We start from the raw sequence: 15,073 nt of genomic DNA, 5'->3' as shown, positions 1-15,073 counted from the left end.
AATTTTTACCGAAATGCTCTCACTTGGCTTGCAGGATTTAAGTCATGGACCTGCTCACAGCTGTAATAAAATTTTACGTATAATGCTACTCCTCCTTCTTTCCTATTTTTTGCAAGTCTTTGCAATAAGAAATCTTCCTGGTAATACTATTCCAGACAGCTACATTTTGTTAGGATATTTATGCTTACCTTTGCAAATGAATTTGCTATGAAAGACTTCTAAAAATCTATATGCATAATATTATTCAGACATGTTATTATTAGATTATTTCTGCTGCCTTTGTGAAGGCAGGAAAAACCCAATTAGATGGCATTCAGATGAGTGAATAAATCTGCACTGATATTATAGCAAATTTGTTGAGCATGTGAGCACTTCTAAAATTCTGATGAAGTCCAGTGGGTGTCATAAATAAAATGGCTTTCTTGGAAAGCTGGACCAACTGCCAAACCAGATGATGGGAGCAGGTATTTTCTTTCTCACACTTAAAAACTCTTCCCCTCTTCCCAAAAGATGCCTGCAAAAAAACCCTCCCTGTCACCCAAAATCTATTCGGGGCCAGAAAGCCAAAAACAGGTTCAATGAGGAAATTTTTTCACCTGTAAAATCTCTGTATCATATAAGAAACAACTTAATTTTTAAAAAAAAACTTGACAAAAGGTAGAAAATATGTTTGTCTTATGCTGGGAATCTGCATTCATGTAGCTAGTCTGAATAATAACATAATATAATATAACATAACACAACATAATATATACAATTGAATACACTAAACATCTACCTAAAATGTGTTGATACATTTGTTTCTAAAGAAAATTTGAAAAATTTAAAAATAGTAATACATCTGAAAATAAAAGAGAAGCAATAAGAGTGAGAAAAGAAAAGAAAAGTCCCACGCCACTCCAGTTTAGACATACCTGTAAGCACAGAGAAAAAGAATTGGTATTACTACAGTCCTACCACATACTGGCTACACAAATAAATTATTCTCATTATAAGGAACTGAAGCCTGTTGCAACCATACCCATGTTTCAGTTATGGCAACCAAGATGAAGGTGCTCTGGCACACTAGTCTGGACAATTTGTTGCTCTCTCACTTTAGAGTTCTTGAAGCATGCAATTTGCTGTGATTAATTCCCAGTATGATAGAAACCCTAGGGCATTCTTCAGGTGATAATGCACAACTTTATTATTGCCCTCTTTAGCTGATAGCAACTGAAATAAAAAGGCCTAATGTATGTTAAATAATCCTAAAAGTTATATTCTAGGAATATAATGTAGAAGATTTTTTGATCACAACCTTAGTACAATTCTTTTGCCCCATAACAACCCTGAAGAGATGACAATTATGCATGCCTATTGAGATTTAAAAATATATATTAAGCCACTTCTATATTTGGTAAGCCTTAGTGTTGTTTGAGTGACATATTCCATAGATAACATAAACTGGGTCGCTTCCAAGGTGATTGGTAAATAAAGCTGTAAAGGAAACCACAACAATTGAAGTAGTAGACGTACCTCATCCCCATGCATATTAGCAACATACTTGAACTCTGGTATGCCAATCTTATGTTGGGTTGGGAACCTTCCCAGAGCAAGGACCCACAGGTGTCTACCTTTAAGTGGAAAAGAAATTTTGATATACATTGGTGAAATAATACAAAATAAACAATGAAGGATTGGATCAAACTCTAGTTCTTATTTGGTTTAATTAATTCCCATGCCTGAGATACTTTTGCAACCATATCCAGGTTTCAGTTATAACAGCCAACCAGACAGTGGATCAATCACATTTCCTCAGCAATAAGCAACAGGGCTGCAAACTACCTTGCAGTTATGCTACAAGCAAGTCCCTCTGAAATCCATTAGGGTTAAACATGGGTAAATGTGTATAGGATGACAGACTAACTTTTTTCCAAAGTTACTAAAAATAAAAATTCACAGTATAATCTTTTTTTTTTAAAAAAAAGAACAAAACATTTTAAAAATGTACCCAGTGTTAAAGCTAAATTCATTTCACTCCTCCTACGGCAGACAATTTGAAGAGCATATGTTAATGGGAAACTGGCTACATACTAACAGATAAAGGAGACAAATAGGGTCTTACTAAAGAACAGCAAAGTACTTCATATGGTACAAGTATCTATGCATAAGGCAAGACAAGAATCGTTGGTCAGACATTTGGAGTCACTAAGAATAACTGTAAAATCAAATTTATTTAACACCAGCTGGGATAAACATTTAACCTGAAAAACAACAGAAAACGTAATGGTGACTTCGTTAGAGCCAGTCTAATATGTTTGCTGACCGAAATGGAAACTTCAGTTCAAATGGAACTCTTTATACACGCACATATATAAAATTGGGTACATTTTTCAACTAAAAGTTGTTTAACTCTCTAGAAAGAGGTTCTCTTTTATTTCAGTGGGGCAGATGCAAAGGAAACTTCTTGGTGAATTACACCACAGCCTCATTCCCATTATGCCTCCACAAATTCCCCTCTTGAGGCAGCTGCCTCACCTTAACTCAGCCTGAGGTCAACTATGTTTTAATTTAGTATTTGTTTTGCAACAATCCATATCAAGTAAAACAATTCATATCAGCTAATACCCAAGGCAAAAATGATCAAGCATGGCTTTTTCCAAATGTTCAACAAATAAAAATAGAATTTTTAAAAATTCTAAATAGCTTATGTCCAAACATGGCAGCACAATGGTAGTGCCTAATAACCATCAGCTGTACACTGGAACGTGGCAGGCTTCATGTCTGAGAGATCAAATTTGCCAGAGTTCTGGGGTCCAACAGGAAAAACCAGTTACAAACAGGCTCCTCCCCAGGACAACGCTGTGGGAAGAGCTGTGGGTCCTGCGGTAGGGGGAGCTGCTCACTGTTGCCTGCTGCATCACATTAGCAGGACTGACTACCTGTACAACCATAAATTCACATCACAGATTCCAAAGAACAAACCGACCCATGTAATGAAATGGCATGCGCCCGATCACAAGTGGTGTGGCAAAAATAAGAACATGTTGAGAGATGTATCCAAACTCTAGGCAATGAGATCTCTGTGATGATTCTAAGCAAGAAGCTTCAGGAAATTGGCTGTTGTGGGTTTTATGGGCTTAGTGGCTGTGGTCCAGTAGTTTTTGCTCCCAACATTTTGCTTGTGTCTGCAGCTGGCATCTTCAGAGGCATGTCGCAGTAAGATGTGTTAGAAGCAAAAACTACCAGACCATGAATGCACAGTTGATTCCTGATGTGAAAGCCAACAGTACAAGTTTTAGGAAGTCTTCAGTGTTCCAAACTGGGATCTACCAGGAGATCATGATTTTGCTCATCTTCAATCTAAACACGAACAAAAATTATTACTGAATATAAATGTATATTAAACACTTATAATAAAATATATGCCAAATTATGAGCCACAGTCCTAGGAGCTTGCCAGTACATAGGATCAGGTGGAACATCATGGTACTTCTATTCCTTGCCCTAACTCAGCCCTAGTAGAGCAGCAGCCATCACTGAAGTTGCATCAAGGTTTTCCTACCAGGGACAGGCACAGCAGGCAATGGCCCCAAACGCAGCTTCTTCTGAAGATGCCCTTTGTAGCAAGTGGAAAATAAATAGCAAGTGAAAAAGCAAGTGGAAAATAAATAGCAAGTGGAAAAGAAGTAAAGTTCACAGTGTGGAGGAATGCATAATTTAATATTCACAAGGTTTGGCTGGTTAAAACATTCAGCTGTGGTTCAAGAATTTAAACAGGAAAAATGTAACTGATCAAATACCAGGGCATCCATTGTTTCCTAGCCTAGCATATCAAGTTATTACATTTTGTTCTTGTGCTTGATAAAATGAGTGGATAAAAATGACCCTTTCTTCTCCTCCTTATGCTAAGAAGAACAAAAATTTGCTATGCCAAGGGACTACAGGTTATTAGAATAATCCCTCCATCTGCTTGCATTAGGACTGAATTGCAACAGAGAACTAGCTTTATCGAATCCTTTATTGCAGCATGCATGGGTCTGATAGAATATAATACAAGCCTAGCAAGTAGTACATGATAGAGACAAAAGTATTTGTGATACAGCAAAACAATTAAGCAAAAGATTAGATCTTTCAACTGTATGTTCAAACTTAATCATAACGAAACAAAACATTGAACCACCAGCCAAAAGACAGTTTTAAAGTTATCCATGACCTTCCAGACTTGGGGAACATTTCCAACAGAAAAGTCATCCAATTCTGTGTTACTAGGATCCAGAAATTTATTTTTTTTAGATAGATTCAACATCTTACTGTGTAAACTTTTGGAGTACATATTATACTTATATCTAATTTTGAACAAAGTCCCAAAGCCTCAATTAAAAAATCTGCATAATGAGACCATGTACAATTGGGGAAAATTTTCTAACACCCCCCCCACCCCGCAAATCTACAGAAAAATCAGAAAACTTATAAAAGAATGCAAAAAGAATGCAAAAGAAGTTTTAAATACCCCAACAGCTCATTTGTAGTACCTTAAGAGCACAGGGTATGCAGGACATACTTTCCCCTCCCAGCCTACTGGGACAGAAAGCACATCTTGTGCACACTCTTATCCAATCCTCCAGTGATCACTATGAACCAGCTGATAGAGGTGGGTTGTAGCACCTCAGACACCCCCAGCAGCTGAGTCGAGGTGGCAGCAAGGGGCTGGGAGCAATGGGTGGAGTGATCAAACAGCAGCAGTGGAAGAGGGAAAGGAAGCAGCAAAGGGAGAGGAGAAATCAGAGGCTGAGATGTTGCCTCCCCCACATCGACTTCCAGCTCTACTTTGTGTTCCTTAAATCCCTCTTGTGCTTATGTGGCAGATGTCACTTTTCTGTTCTCTTCACTATCGGCATACTTAAAATCGTCTGCTGGATTCCCAAAATCTGGTTTAAAATCCAATTGTGTGATTGAAGCAAAATAATTTTAAACCTTTTTCTATTACCGTATATCAGCCACTTATTCAAATCTGAATGCTTATGATTGACGGCATCCTGCTAGGATACAGGACCTTCTTGAATGCACCACTGTGTAGTTGCTTTACCAGTTACACACACACACACACACACACACACACACACACACACACACACACACACACACACACACGATTTATAAGTCCAGCTGCTGAAGTTCACGGAGAGGCTACAAGGGATGGAACACTTGAAACACGAGGCCCTTTCAGACAGCAGGACAAACTTTACTTTCATTACTGATGAAATGAAAGCACAGATACAGCAATATGTTAATCCAGTTCTAGACAGTTCTAAACTGAAAATAACTATAGATAGTTGTTTGTCCAAAGCAAGTGTTTCACTGCTGTACTGGTAGAGATAGAATTCGTCTTAACTTTCAGCTATTTAAGTCTCAAAGGAAACAACTGTCTACAAAAACTGTCTACAAAGCTGGAGACTCTAGAGCCCTTTATAGCAGTTTTCAGGTTGTTACTTGTTTCAGTATTTATGTAAAATTTATCCAGAACAAACAAAATGTCTCAGGAACTTGTTGTGCTAAGGAAACAGGCATGTAAGGGTGACCGTAGGGATAAGGTTGAATTGTTTTTATATGTAAAACTACCTTGAAAACCAGAAAGGACACTGATAATTCATTACCAAGAAAGAGTAGTGGATTATCTTTTATTAATTTGTCTTGGTTTTGGGTTTATTGTCATTACTTAAACCAGTGAAATCTTAATATGTTCAAACTAGGCACAAGCTGTCACCTCCAGTGAAAGAAATAAAGATAACAGGGGACAAGGGGCCACAATAACCTATTCCTGAGCCATCATAGTTGATGGGCAGTTTATCGAAAAGTACATATACTAGGTAGTTATAAGAGCCAAGAGGACTGTATAGTAATTTTTCCAGATAAACACACTTCCATGATTTATAACCTGTTGTTTCAGTTCATTTAAGGAATGAGAAATGCAAAAATTGCTGTTTCTTGAAATGTATCTCCAAATAGCCTTCCCTTTTATTCTAGCACAATTATTCTAGAGAGCAATTAAGACTTCAGCTTGATTGTCTGCATGTTCACTATCCTACCGAGTTGCAAAGGAATTACTTTCATGCAGAGAACTTCAGCCTTAGTATTTCCCGATTTGGTACAGTAATCCACAGCAACACACAATGTAGATAGACAGATATTCCTAAGGACAGATTTGTGCAAGTGCACAAGTACAGACACTATATTGTCCAGTACCAAGTAATGTGAGAGCCAGTGTGGACTCCAATCTGGAGAACTGGGTTCAGTTCCCCATTAATCCACATGAAGCTTGCTGGGTGATCTTGGGATAGGCATATTTCTTTCAGAACTCTCTCAACCCATGTGGAGGAAGGCAATGACGTTCATCTTTGAACGTCTCTTGCCTCAAACACTATAGGGTTGCCATAAGTCAGCTGTTACTTCACAGCACTTTCCACCACTGTCACAAAGTAATGTAGTGTGCCTGTGTGTGTGTGAGAGAGAGAGAGAGAGAGTGTGTGTGAAATCTCTGAGTTTCTGTTCTAAAGACAAGCTGGGATTCTCTCTCCAAGGCACTAGCTAGGATCTGAGCCAGAAGGTTTCCAGCTCTCCTCATACTAAATCTTCTTGTGGGTTCCTCTCCTGAGTCACTGCAATGGAAGAGCATACTAAACTGAAGGTTCCACTATCTCCAAACGCCATTTCTGTGCCCCACTATAGTCCATATTCAGAACTCTAGTTTCTTTTAAAATGGCTATTCACATAAAGTATAATGTGCAACATCAGATTGTACATGCAATTCTACATCTAGCTGGGATATGCATTTAGATATCTAATTTTGGCAGAGGCGCAGCTGGGCCAGAGTGCGCCCGGTGCGCACTCTGGCTTTTTCGCCCCCCCTCCTGTGGCGGCGCCCCCTCCCCCATTCCTGTTCATGGTACGCCACTGCAAAATAGTAAATGCAGACAGCTGCTCTTATACATTGATACAGATTTTGCCCAGGGCTCCAGTTTGCCTGGGTACGCCACTGCAAAATAGTAAAAAGCTGCTCTTTTTAAAAAACTTCTTAAAGGGGAAATAAGAGATCTTGTTTTCTCTTTAAAGTACTGGCAGCTTCTTACAAAGTTGTCCTGTGCAAAGCTTTTCTGACAAATTAATTCTAGATTACGCATACTACAATTTTTAATTTTGTATTTATGTTAACGAACATACTCCAGTGCAACTTTTCTTTCTCTTTACTATACAAAGATCTGTGTTATGCTTTAATAATATTTATAAATTATCTATTCATAGGCACTCTAAAGTAATTTATAGGCACTTTACAGTAATTGTGAATGTTTTTATATACCATCATTAAAGTGCCACAAATTAAATTGATTCCTTATAAAATAAACCAGGTTTTTCTTTAAACCTGGCTGTGAAAATTATGTAATTCTAAAAACAGTATATTCGTATTAAAAAAATAACACGGGAGAATCATGTCATACTATCCCTATAATTACTACTTTGTTTGAAAGCAAGCAGGATCCATTGGTTTGAGAATTCTCACTTCTGTTCATGGAACACTGTCCGCTACAGTGAAATCTCAATAGACCAATTTAGACCTGGCACTGTTTTTACTCTTGAGCAAGATTTTGACTCTGTCTAGGAGTAAAAGTCAGAGCAAGCAGAAGCTGTCTTTGAACACATCTTTAGTTCTGCACAACTGTAACCCAACTTGATCCTCAACATGCTCAGGAGAAAGGCAGACATATAAATATTTTAAATAAATATAAAATGAAGTACCTAATCTATGGACTGTGTTATCATATGGAGCACATTAGATGGTACTGCACAGTATTTCCAGTCTACTTCATGTTCTTCATGGCAACTCATGCTGGGGTAAAATGTACGTAGAAGATGTGCCTGTAACCAATTAGTTCTTCACATGTGTTCACTTTTGTCTCTGGTCTGTTCCTGACATAAACTAAAGGAACTTTCACAACTTTTCATTCTTAGGATGTTTCCAACCTCAATGGGAAAATTCTGAACATTGCAAATGAGAGAGGAGGCATAAGAGAAGTGGTTTTAAAATCAAATATATGTTTTATTGAATGTAGATTTCCTTCATTTGACTTCTCAGGAAATTCAGATATCATTTGCGGATTCACTTATGAAAATGTGTGTAAAAGACTAATGTAGGCACAATCTCAACTGTTTTAAAATTAGCAGTTTAAGCATGTAGAGTATTGTGTTAGCACTGACGAAACAAGGGGTTTAAAAATTCTCGGTGTAGTTTGGCAAAGGAAAAGAGCCTGTCTTTTCTGGAGTTTTCCACATGAAGACAGTATAGTTTTCCCCAAGGACGTAGGTGGGGGGGGGGGTCCTCAGGTTCAAACCCCGCATTAAATGTCTGAAGCTCTGGCCCCCATTTGTGTTTTTTAAAATATTTTAAGTGGGTTTTTTGGCCTGCAGGGGGTGCACTTTTTAGGCTAGCAGCACCAAAATTTCAGGGATTTGTTGGGAGACTCTCCTGATGATATGACCCAGATTTGGTGAGGTTTGGTTCAGGGGGTCCAAAGTCATGGACTCCCAAAGGTTAAAAACTGCAAACCTGACAGCAGGCACCCCCCAAATTTCCCCCAGATTCTCCTTTTAAATCCATTCCGTTCGGCATGGATTTAAAGGGAGAATCTGAGGTCCCCAGTTTAAACATGGAAAGTGATGCTGTTTCAGGGTTGGGAATAATCCACCCCACAACAGCATCACTTTCAATGTTGTTTTAACTGGGGACCCCAGATTCTTATTTTAAGGGGGATTTAAAAGGAGAATCTGGGCTCCCTAGTCTAAACCCCATTGAAAGTGATGCTGTTTTGGGGGTGGATTCCAGCATCACAGCGGCCACCCATGCCCCCTGAAAAACCCAGATGTTGCACCGGGCTCCACTTCCCCTAGCTACGCCTCTGCCCGGAGGGAAGGGCAGAAGGGACTGCCAGCTGCCATCTGGGAGCCCAGCTGGTGGGGGTGGGGGCAGGCGGGGCAGGGGAGTCTGCTGTCCCTGGCCTCAGAGAGCTGCTTTTATAAGCACTGAGGCCAGGGGCAGGGCTTGGGGAGGCATGGCCACGTCCCCAGGGGTGGGGGGCATGGCCTCGCCCCTGAACCCCCCATAAAAAAATCTATACTTACGTCACTGCCACGTTGATATGTTAAAACCCTACTTCAAAAATGTCAAATGGTGCTTCTGGCCTGTAAAGACAGTAAAGCAGGACATGCTCTGGAGGGAATGGGGGGAACCTCACTTAGGGATGGAGTTGAGAATGTAGACATCTCACTGATAAACAGCTGTTACGTCTGAAGTTGCCTTGGTTGACAACACTGACATGCAGGGCCGGAGCAAGGGGGAACTGCGCCCACAGCATGCATGCAACCTGCGCCCCCGCCACGCCCCCACACTGGCGCATGCCCGATGCGTCGTGCACCCCCTGTCCCCTTGGCACTACACCACTGCTGACATGTTTTCCTCCAAACCTGGGAGGACTCAGTTAATTCAGTTTAAGATCAATATAAGCAACACAGCCCCAATGACCACAACCCCATATATAGGGTAGCGGGGACTAATTCCCCATCTGTATTGAAAAAGAAATAATAGAAATGGTGGACTTGGGGTTGTAGTATCATCAGCAAGCCATGTCTGCCCCAGTAGTCCTAGTTCAGAAGGCTGACTTACCATCAGATTCTGCATTGACTATAGGAAGTTATACAAAGTCACAAGGGCAGACACCTATCCTATGCCCCGAGTGGATGAATTGGTAGACGCCCTGGAAGCAGAACAATACTCTACCTAGACCTTACCAAAGGTTACTGGCAGGTGGAAATGATGCCAGAGGACTTATCCAAAACTGCCTTTACCACCAAGGCCAGTTTGTTTGAATTGACGGTCCTCCTGTTTGGGCTCAGAAATGCCAGAGACACCTTCTAAAGGTAGTTAATATTTTAGTGACACCTTAGCTCCATTGTCTGGCATGACAAAACAGGCTGTCAGATAGTGTGAACAGGACAGCAAAATCCCAAACAGCATTCCAAAGGTTAAAAGAGGTAATAACAACTGAAATTGTGGTACTGGCACGTGACTTTTCAAAACCATTCATTGTAACCACAGATGCTTCTAAAGTGAGTCTGGACAGTACTGAGTCAGTGTAGCCCTCATGGACTGACACACCCAGTGTTATTACTGAGCAGGACGCTCCTAGACAAGGAACAACATATTTCAGCTGTGGAGGAGTGTTTGGCTATTGTATGGACTCTAGGGAAACTAAGGCCTTTTGTGTGGAGATGTCTGTTTTCTGTGGTGTCTGTTTTCCATGAAGGAATTGAGTTGAGGTCGGGGGGCGGGGAACTAATCCATTTTCTTTCTGCCCCTTCGCATGAACCCGCTATATATATTTTTACAATGCAGACGTAGCTACACAGGCTCAAACATCATGTTTTTCCTGCATTCTGATCGGCTGTCCCATCACCACCGTCCCCCTTCCACCTGTTCCCGCCCTCTGCTAAGGGAACACTTTCAATTGATGGAGAATCTACAACAACCCCAGGAGCCCAAGCAGGACCTCCTGCTCTCATTTCTCCAGTGGGGGAAAAAAGTGAAACCATGACACGGGTAAACATGAAGAATGCAACTCACACACACACACCCCCCATGTTGTGATATACAAAATAATAAAATGTGTCCAAAATGAGAGCAAAGCAATATGTCCCATCCACATTCAAAAGTATGCATCTGCGTAGTTACTTATTTTGAGCACCAAACAGGTTTTTTAAAGGAAACATTTGTTATGAATGTGTTCCTGTACAAATATGGGTGAAATGGCACTCACAACCACTGCCATGGGCAGAAGGTGTGCTTGGGGAACATTTGGGAAATTAGCAGAAGCGAAACAGAAATGTGATAAGGTGGGAAAAACAGGAGGCAGATGAGAAAAATAAAACATTTGCCACCCGTGCTGTTTGCTCAGGAGCAGGTTCAACCCGGGTTCTGGTAAAAAGATTGCTAGTTTAGCGATTTTTGAAAAACCTTGGTTGAAGGAAATCTAACCGGCCAATTCCACTTTAGGAGAGGGACCTGTGTGAAGTATTTCCCCAAACTGGGATATTTCCCTTCATCATCCCATTATATTTCTACCGTGCGGAATCCACCTACCATTAACTATTTTCTTATTCTATTCCTGTAAACCATTTATATTGCCTGTTAAAATTACTGTTATGTAATAAACTGTAAGCTTGCCTCATTGACAAGGTAGAGACCCGAAAAAGGTCTCACCTGTGTCAGTGAGATTTTGAAAAAGATCATGTGACAGTCCTGCCTCTGAAGAGGAAATCAGGCAGTCACATGAGCTCCTAAGAGTGTTGCTCCAGCATCTAATCACTTTCAAGAAGGAGGAGGAGATGTTGGAGAAAATGTAGGAGAAGTAAGGATGATGAAAGCTATCATCAGTTTGCCTGTCATTTAGCAAGACTGTTGGTTGACTGGCAGTGGGGCCAAACTAGGAATCAGGTAGTCAATTCAACAGCACTGGAACAATTTTATAGAGTCATACCCAGAGGGTGTAGATAGATTGTATGGGAGAAAAAAAAAACAGAGAACATATTTTTGCATCTTGTTGTTCAGTTTCAGTTGTGACTGACAATAGCATTCTGGAAATGTTTGATGATACAAGACTATTGGCTCCATTCGAAGGGGAGGGTGTGTGTGAACCCACTGGTGGAAGCAGCGCACGGCTGAGCCGGTGGATTTGCCTTTCTCGGGACACTTGGTGGAAGGGCGATTCTACCATGCCTGAATGCTTGGATGTGGCACCAGTGTCCCAGTGCCCCTGCCGCCACCAGTGTGACGGGGGCAGGCTGGGAGCATCCTGGTCATTAGCCACCTTATGTCAGCAGCTGGGACATGAGACTTAAGCCACCAAAAAAGTGGCATACATCTATTGAGCCCCATGGGGGCTTCTTGGTAACAGGGAGGCTTTCTCGCTTTGCAACCCTCCCTATGCCATCTGGAATCCTCTGTAGGAGTGGTGGGGTGGTGCAACTGCAGTACCACAGCCGACCACCTGGGACTGCCTGTTACAGTTTTGTCTACTCTCTTGACTTGTAATAGCTGACATGCATCAGCTGACTTGCATAAACAAATATTTCCATCCATACATAAGCAAATTGCTGTTACCGTTAATTTACTTCACAGAATTAGAGTGGTACTTTTGATTTCCTGGGCATGATGCAGGTCTTCAAACTGACCCAAGGGTAAAAATGTATACTGAATTAGTTCTTGACACCAAATCATGTAGTATTATTTGTAGGTTAATTAGTTTCAATGAGAAAGCCTTTGTAGTTAGTTTTTTGCTTTGACATGCCTTCTTATGTGAAGTTAAACTGTGCTTCAGCAGAACCAGATTAAACAGAATTGCACACACAAATGATGCAGTTCTCAAAAATGAAATTTTACACAGTCTTCTTAGAAAAACTGCATCATTTATTAAGCAAGGAAAAAGATGTTTAGCCTTAATTTCATTTCCATACTGGATAGAACATAACAGGGAATAAATCTGTGCGGGTCTTAACATATGAGTACATACATGCTGCAAGCTGCAACAGACTTCTGAGGACCCAGGAAGGGGTTAGGCAAGGGAGAAGAGAGGTGGTTTGTCATTGCCTTCCTCCACAGTCTTCTATTCAAGTATCAACCCTGCTTAGTGTGAGATCTGACAAGATTGGGCTACTCGATGCCGCCTTCCCTCCTGCAGGTCTTAATACAGTCCCCAAACAGCTCCAGTTTATAGCAGCTTGCTGTACCAAAACTCAGTTTATGAGGAAGCTATTAGATTAGTTACCTTGAAGCATGAAATGGTGGCATAACTTCTAACTATTTGCTGTGGTATAAACAAACTGGATGCTTCAAGTATTTAAAATTCATTCTAATTTGAACATTGCAAGGAAACCTCCCATTGACTATAATTTATAGTTTTCTACATTTAAATAAATCTCAGGTTACACTACAGCTGATTTCTTTTTCTTTGAAAAACAGCTGCTAACAGCTGTTAGACTGGAGAACCTGGGGGGTGGAGCAGTTTATTCTTTCCTTAATCAAGGCAACACACTGCATCCCCCCAGATGCTGTTTCATTTTGTGTGGTGGTGGGAGTGGTGTGTGTGTAAATTCCTTCTACCACATCTCTGAATAAATTGGAAGCTCTCCTCCTCCAGAATTATTAAGATGGCATAAGGAAGGAAGCCACCACATGCCACCAATAACATCACAAGCACCAGTCACCAGTTGCCATCACCCTCAAAATCACCTTCAACAGACCTCTAAACTGGAGAGATACAATAACAATATGTGGATTCCTGATTTTTAAAGATGCATTTTGAGCATTCAGAAAATGTTATTCCCCTTGTGTGCTAGCCTAAGGAAAAGATATTCGGCTCTCCCTGAACTCTATGTCACTTTTTATAATGAAATAAACTCATATAAAGGACTTTTTCAGAGTATTACGAATCAACTGTAAAACTCATTTTCATGTTAGTTAATCGTTAAAAAACAGCAATTAAAAATGAAGCACCACCAACCTGTCTCAAAATGTTTTAGATGTTATCAGGCTCATTTAAATAAATGGGATTATACTCTGTTGATACAAGTCTGCACTCCTCTCCTCATCTCAGGTAGCTTTGAAACAGAAGAAACCATGTGCCTCAGTTTTGTTGAAGTTAATGATTTCATCCAGGTTGTGGCATGATTAGATTCCTCTGAACTGGGGTCATTACCTGAAGGTGACAATCCTGTACAGCATCATTCCAATTTATTCATTTCACTTGGCTTGGGATGGAGTAACTGTGCAGGACTGCACTGGAAATCCCATTGGTTGCAGTTGCAATTCCATTTTATGTGCTTTGGACCAATTTTTTGCTGTCAATAGTTCCCCAAAATAAACAAGAGTCTGTAAACACTAACAAAATGGGGTAAGTTAAACATATAATGTCCTCATAATGGGGTACCGCTCACTGCATCCAAAGAAGGGACTCTAGTCCACGAAAGCACGTGGCAGAATAAAATGTTAATCTTCAAGGTGCTACAAGACAACTTTTTATTTTGGCTGCAGGACATTCACACCTACCCCTACGACAGGACTTCCCCGGAGGAAGTCTACACACAGCAAAGCACACGAGGACCAACCCTACCTTCCACGGACTTGCCGATGCTATACAAGTAAGTGATGGAAGAGTGATTCCTGCGCACGTCCCTCAGAAAAGCTTCCAGCTCCGCAGTGTGGTGGTAGCTGAAGTCTAACCCGGCCACCAAAGGGAACGAAAGCACGAGAAGAAGGAGATCCATCTCCTAGGGAAGAAGCAGAACTAGTCAGCAGCGCAGTTGGGCGAGGAAAGTTGAGAGAAAGAGCACAGCGCCAAGCGGGACAGAGCCTCTCGCCTCCTCCCTCCCTCCGCCGCCGCCTTCCCGGAGTCCTGAACAGTAGCGCAGTAACCGTAAGGCAGGCGGCTGGTGACAAGCTGAGAACAGGCACCTTAGGGGCGTCGCGAGCCTCGTCCAGTGTTGCGCGCCTTCGCTCCCTCCCTGCCTCACCTCAACTGCTGGGACTCTCGCAGCGCCCGCCGCTCTGCCTCAAAGCTGCTCCAGGCGCTCCGTGAAGAAGCGCTGCAGCTCTGTCTCCACGCCAGCCCGAGTCCTGGGGCGATGAGCGACGCGGACGCCGCCCAGTCCGCCAAGGCGGGCCCCGCCCACAGGCACGGAGGGTCCCGTTCTCGGGCTGACGGCCAGCCCCTGGAGGAGATGCTGAGTTTGGGGCATGGGGTGTGTGTGCGCGCGCGTGCAGGGAGCGGCGGTGGGAATACGGCTGGATTCCCCTCCTCACCTTTTGGGTGCCAGAAAGAATCAGTCTGAAGGGGGAAGAAGGATGTGCTTGTCTTTGTACTGTAGAAGCTCAGTAACTTCAAGCCCTCTCCAGATTACCCTGTATATTTTGGAGGTTGACAGAAACTGCACATATTTCACTTGTCACAATGAATTTTAATCTTATTTTATAAAATATAAAAGATTACCC

The 15,073-nt window shown here is 41.6% G+C and overlaps 1 protein-coding gene across 2 annotated transcripts in view; it reads right to left on the bottom strand.

The window, feature by feature from the left end:
* The window catches only part of CPM (carboxypeptidase M), a 41,113-nt gene extending 26,392 nt beyond the window's left edge, over nt 1-14,721 (bottom strand). Inside the window, exons 1-3 of one of the 2 annotated variants that reach the window (XM_048499392.1) lie at nt 14,596-14,721; nt 14,196-14,352; nt 1,516-1,613 (exon numbers count right to left, since the gene is read on the bottom strand). In XM_048499392.1, the coding sequence (XP_048355349.1) occupies nt 1,516-1,613; nt 14,196-14,349 (252 nt within the window). In that variant the 5' untranslated portion in view covers nt 14,350-14,352; nt 14,596-14,721. Of the gene's footprint in view, nt 1-1,515; nt 1,614-14,195; nt 14,353-14,536 lie in introns of both variants that reach the window. The other variant, XM_048499391.1, reaches the window with a different exon arrangement.
* Between the last annotated feature and the right edge of the window lie 352 nt (nt 14,722-15,073).

The sequence above is a fragment of the Sphaerodactylus townsendi genome, linkage group LG06 (genome assembly GCF_021028975.2).
Source record: "Sphaerodactylus townsendi isolate TG3544 linkage group LG06, MPM_Stown_v2.3, whole genome shotgun sequence".
Classification (NCBI taxonomy): Eukaryota; Metazoa; Chordata; class Lepidosauria; order Squamata; family Sphaerodactylidae; genus Sphaerodactylus; species Sphaerodactylus townsendi.
Note: the sequence above shows the minus strand (reverse complement) of the source record. Positions and strands in the feature narration are given on the sequence as shown.